This window comes from Notothenia coriiceps, unplaced genomic scaffold (assembly GCF_000735185.1).
Source record: "Notothenia coriiceps isolate Sejong01 unplaced genomic scaffold, NC01 NC01_scaffold00001797, whole genome shotgun sequence".
In the NCBI taxonomy this organism is placed as follows: Eukaryota; Metazoa; Chordata; class Actinopteri; order Perciformes; family Nototheniidae; genus Notothenia; species Notothenia coriiceps.
The window spans coordinates 1-5491 of record NW_011334498.1 but is presented as its reverse complement, the minus strand read 5'-3'; the positions used below and the strand labels follow the sequence as shown (position 1 = coordinate 5491).

General features: G+C 39.6%; 2 protein-coding genes across 3 annotated transcripts; both read left to right on the top strand.

Moving 5' to 3' along the window:
- The first annotated feature begins 2612 nt into the window (after positions 1–2612).
- On the top strand, positions 2613–4844 carry LOC104963906 (uncharacterized). 2 transcript variants are annotated; one of them, XM_010792594.1, is made up of 4 exons: positions 2613–2779; positions 3141–3371; positions 3469–3616; positions 3778–4844. In XM_010792594.1, the coding sequence occupies exons 2-4, from the start codon at positions 3219–3221 to the stop codon at positions 4755–4757; spliced, it is 1281 nt and encodes a 426-aa protein (XP_010790896.1). In that variant the 5' UTR covers positions 2613–2779; positions 3141–3218; the 3' UTR covers positions 4758–4844. The 2 variants fall into 2 exon arrangements, with proteins under 2 accessions (XP_010790896.1, XP_010790902.1); XM_010792600.1 differs by lacking the exon at positions 3469–3616 and having other exon boundaries at positions 2614–2779.
- LOC104963921 (piggyBac transposable element-derived protein 3-like) lies at positions 4758–5444 on the top strand (the record flags this gene model as incomplete). The annotated part of the gene is made up of 1 exon (XM_010792611.1): positions 4758–5444. A coding segment is annotated over one exon (570 nt), but the record flags the coding sequence as incomplete, so codon positions are not given.
- Between the last annotated feature and the right edge of the window lie 47 nt (positions 5445–5491).

Sequence of the window (5491 nt, the reverse complement as noted above, 5' to 3'; positions counted from 1 at the left end):
ATCCCCAGCTATCGTTTAGGACTACACCATGTGCTCTGTTTTACAAACCCCGTGATTAGTTCCCAAGCTCTGTGATTGGTTGACCTGCAACTGCATTCCACATGAAAAAAAACGTTTCGTAAAAGATAAAATCATACTTTATTCAGCAGTGCTTTCTTTACTCTTTGAAAGTCATCACATGAATGCATTGTAATAAATGGTTCGGCGGCATTAAATATATTACACATCTGTCGTAGTTCTTTATTTTTATGTATCTACAGAGATCGGGCTCAGAATAGACCGGAAACTATTCTTTTACCGTTCAGTTTGAATTTCACAATAAAGTAGTAATATTTTGTTTTGATATTATTGTTTTTTATTAACTACTAGACCGCTGGGTCATGTTAAGACCATCTTTTCTGTGTTGCTGTGGGGTTTTTCCATCGCTTTTGTGTTACAAATATCAAAACAATAACTAAATATATCCGTCGTAAACTAAACCGGAAACAGCAACTTTATTTTGTTAACACTGTAAACTTGACAGCTTTTTAACCCAAACCACCTACTGGTTAAAGCACGTTATTACACGTTTAGAGTAATTGCAATGCAGGTAGATTTTGTTGCTTTTTAATGACTGTTTAAAATGCCTTTTTCTTAATGTCTTTTCATTTTTGTAAATCACTTTTCATTGTATTATATTTTATGAAAACATTTAAATATTAGGAGTACATACAAAATAGGAGGAAAGTAGAAGGTCAATGATAGAAATATAGAATAGAAAATACCAAGAAGATACTGTAAATGATATCTAGAATAAAAACACATTAGTGCCGGATGTACAAAGATATTAATAGGAGGATGTGCAAAACAGACAAACTAATTAGGCTTTATTAAAACATTAAATAATACTTTAGGTTAAGGTCTTCTTTTAAATACATGTAAGCAAAAAGCTTTGGGGGTATCTGATAAATATTAAGCCTGACAAAGTACTTAACGTTTAATATATTGCACGGTTTGTTTTGGGACTTGACAATCAACTTTCCTGCAATGTTAACTATGTTGAAGCACTTATTTTAACCAATATTATACATATTTATTATACTCTTGTAAGATGTATGTAGATAGAATAAGAAATGTGCAGAATATGACAGTTTAATGGTGGAGGTGCACACATATTGATAGATGTCTTGTTGAGGTCATTGCATAACTACACCGTAGTTGTGTATATGTCAATAAACCTTTGAAAATCTTGAAATCTTGAAAGGGATGTGCAAAATAGCCATTATATACAGTTTTTAATGAACGATTAGAGAATAACGAGTAATGAATATGCTTTATAGGGATCTGCAGATAAATGTTCAGTCTTCTCCAGCACCCACTATCAAATATCTCGCCTGATTGTTGGCACTTGACAATCACCTTCCCTGAATTTAAAGTCTGATTTAATGGTTGTTTATATTTCACATCATTAATCCAAATTTGTAAAGTAACAAAAATAAATGTAGTGGAGTAAAAATACCAGGTTAACCTTAAAGAAAGCCCTCAGGATTACAAAAGACCCCCATCACCCCAGCCTCAAACTGTTCTGTCTGGCAGGCGGTACCGCAGCATCAGGACTAAAACCACCAGACTCAGGGACAGTTTCATCCCACAGGCCATTGACTATATTAAACACCTGCACTTTGAAACAACATCCATAACATTAATCTGGCAGCAATTTACAAATTACCTAATTTTTAGATTAAATCTAATCTAATCAAATATATCATATTCCAATCACTCTTATTGCACTATTTCACTATTTTTCTTTTTGTATTTACTTGCACTATTTTTTCTGTTGAGTTTTATTGTATTGCACTGTTGGAGGAGCGTGTGACCTAAGATTGTCATTGTCATAACCACACTGTAGCTATGTACACATAACCAATAAAAGCCTTGAACTTTGAGTAGAATTACAAAGTAACAATAAATTGCATGTTTTACATTTCCCAACTTGGGATCAATAAAGTATATCTTATCTTATCTTAAGATGATCGATGGCTACTGCCATACAGACATGCACACAGACATAAGACCAGCTATTAAATAAAACTCTTCTGACCTGAGCTGTCATGTTGCTGTCAACTATTTTAAATAACTATATGCCAATATCTAAATTGTCAGTTCTGGCGAAGGTGCTCAAACGCCGAGTGAGTGAACAAGTAAAGGAGTTTTTATGTAAAAATAATATCCTGTCTAAACATCAGTAAGGCTTCAGAAAGCAACATAGCACCATCACTGCGACAATGAAAGTGGTGAATGACATTACGAGTATTTTAGATAATAAGCAGAGTTGTGCAGCTCTATTTATTGACCTTTCCAAAGCGTTTGATACCGTCGATCATCACATCTTAAAGCAGAGGCTACTCAGTATTGGCATGTCCTGAGTGGTTAAACATTGCTAATGGTGTTCCTCAAGGTTCTGTTTTAGGTCCACTTTTATTCTCCATATATATCAACAGTTTAGGTGAAAATGTGAATGAAGCTACTTTACATTTTTATGCGGATGATACCATGATGTACTGTGCAGGTCCCTCAACCTCTTAAGGCTTAGTGGTCACATGCGTGGACAGCACTTTTTTAGCTCTTGTGTCCACAATGGTGTTAACTGCTGAATTGGGGTCTTATAGCCACATATGTGGACACTTATACTGCCATCTGGTGGTGTCAGAAGAGTATAACATACAATGGTAAAAATTCAAGATGGCGGCAAATACGAGGGATGATTCAAGTGGCCACTCCAGACACAAACATCGATCAGGTAAGAAGTCCTGCCTTATTTCATGGCTTATTCTTATTTAGATATTTATATAAGCGTTGGATATTTGTCATGACAAGCAAATTTGGAAAAAAAAGTGTAAAAATAAGAACGTAACATGTCGCTAAACATGAAGTACATGTTTGTGTACTTATGGACTGAAGCTCGTCGAAACAGCTAATATACTAGTAAACATGCACACATGTAAAATGAGAAAACAAGTATATCTGGTGCAGCTTAAAGGCTGTACATTGTCTAAATGTAATACATAACAATTCAATCACTAAATACATATATACATACATAAATTAGTTGGATTAAAACGTTGTACAGTACCATTGAAATCCATTGTTTTTATTTCCAGAGCGTTTTTCTGTACACCAAGCTATGCAGCTACTTGGCTTGCTTGATGAAGACAACTCAGATTTAGACCTATCTGACAATGATGATCCCATCCTGGATACAAATTACCAACCATCACCACAGGAGGAAAGCAGCAGTGAGGATGAGGGTGACAGTAGTGACAATGAGGACCCCATTCCTGAGCCCACAGAGCACAGCAGAGCACATAAACGTCGCCGTGGTGCAGATAATGGTTAGTCAAGACCCAGTAGATTTGTGTTTATGTTATGTAGTTAGGGCCTCAGGGCTACGTGAAGGATTGGAGGCAGAATGCTTATTTACATTGACAGGGACAGAGAGTACAGGGACAGGTTCATCCCACACGACGTCGATGTCGAACTGTACCGATTGAGACTGATCGTGCAGAAGATGACTCTGAGGAGCCAACACCAGGACCAAGCCAAACCAAAAAAAATAAAAAGGGAGAGTCCAAACAAGGTAATTGTTATTATTTTAGCATGCCTTGAGGGTAAATCTTCAAATTTCATGTAAACGTCCACACAGATTCAAGTTTTTTTGCTTACATAGATAAAATGTAACTTACTGCAATAAATACTATACATACTAAATACTATTTTATTCTGATTCTGGTTGTGCAGGACGTGGAATACGCTGGAAGGCTACTCCATTGACGCCAAACCTTGCGGAGTATCAGCATCAGGACGAAAGCGATCTGGACAGACATGGCTGGACCCCACTAGAGTATTTTGACCAGTACATCGATAGAGATCTGATGACACTGATTTCAGAATGTTCTAATGCCATGTCACTGTCTAGGAGTGGGGACCCACTCAACATGTCAGTGGATGAGGTCTACCACTTTTTTGGTGCCTGTATTTTAATGTCCTGCATCCGATACCCAACCATTAGGATGTATTGGTCCAAAGCCTTTAAAATCACTGCCATCACTGACAGATTCACGCGTGCCAGATTCTTCAAACTGAGGGGAGCAATAAAAGTGGTAATTGATGATGATGTGCCTGAAGATCTGAAGATGTCTGACAAATTCTGGAAGGTGGGGCCTTTTCTGGAGCGGATTCTGCGAGGCTGCAAGTCTCTGAATCGACCTGATTGCACATCTATTGATGAGCAAATGATACCCTTCACGGGAGCCTGTCCGTACAGACAATATCTGCCAATGAAGCCCAACCCAGTTGGCATTAAGAACTTTGTGTGTGCTACAGCAGATGGCATTGTGCTTGACTTTGAGCTCTATCAAGGTACACAATCACTGATCGAGAAGGTCAAAGAACCCGAGGGCCTGGGCTTGGGAAGCTTAGTCATCGAGCGTCTTTGTCAAACCCTGAAACGCGGCACAAAAGTGTATTGTGACCGGTTCTTCACCACCATCAAAGGTGCGCAACAAATGATGGAGAAGGAGCTGTACATAACTGGTACAATAATGAAGAACCGACTCGCTGGAGCGAACGACAAGTTACCCAGTGACAAAACCATGAAAAGCGCAGGAAGAGGTACCTCATCAGAAGTGTCCGCTGAAGATGGAAAACTGTGTGTAGTGAAGTGGTATGACAACAAGCCAGTATTGCTGATGTCTGTTGTTCATGGTACACAGCCTTAGGACACCTGCCAGCGCTGGGACAAGAGGTTGAAACAATATGTCACTGTTTCGCGACCAAGCATTGTCCGTGAGTACAATACCAAGATGGGTGGAGTTGACTTGATCGATAGAATGATCAGTTACTATCGCATGAGCACCCGTACTAAGAAGTGGACAATGCGGATGGTCATGCACTTCACGGATCTGGCTTTAGCCAACAGCTGGCTACTCTACCTTAAAGACCATGCAATATGTGCTGGACCAAAGACAAAACCCATCCAGTTCCTTGAGTTCCGTATGGAAGTGGCAAAGATCCTCTTGGCCCAGCATCACGGTGCAGATGCTGACCTATCGGAACAATCAGAGGAAGAAGATGCACAACAAGGGGTAAAACGTCATGTGACAGAGGTGCCCCATTTCTCGGTCCGCAGGAGGGCTAATGCCCACCTCCCAGAGATGATGGGCCTGAAGAATGCCATGCGCTGCAGACAACCAGGCTGCACTGGAAGAACCCGAGTGCGCTGTGTGACCTGCAAAGTGTTCTTGTGCATGCAAACCGAACGCAATTGTTACTTAGCCTTTCACACATAGGTGATGGCAGTGTGATGGCAGAGATTCTGTGAAGGTCATCAGGTGACCCCTGGGCCTCCGTAAGCAGGCCGGGTCCTTCTGTCCTCAATGTTCCCACCCTTTCACATATCCTATTTTTACATTACGAATGCAACATTTCACATGAGCCATACTGTGACTGTCAA

Coding starts and splice junctions, on each gene's coding strand:
- LOC104963906 (XM_010792594.1), top strand. CDS start 3,219: ATGATGATCCCATCCTGGATACAAATTACCAACCATCACCACAGGAGG. Junction 3,372..3,468: donor TCGCCGTGGTGCAGATAATG/GTTAGTCAAGAC, acceptor TTACATTGACAG/GGACAGAGAGTACAGGGACA. Junction 3,617..3,777: donor AAAGGGAGAGTCCAAACAAG/GTAATTGTTATT, acceptor CTGGTTGTGCAG/GACGTGGAATACGCTGGAAG.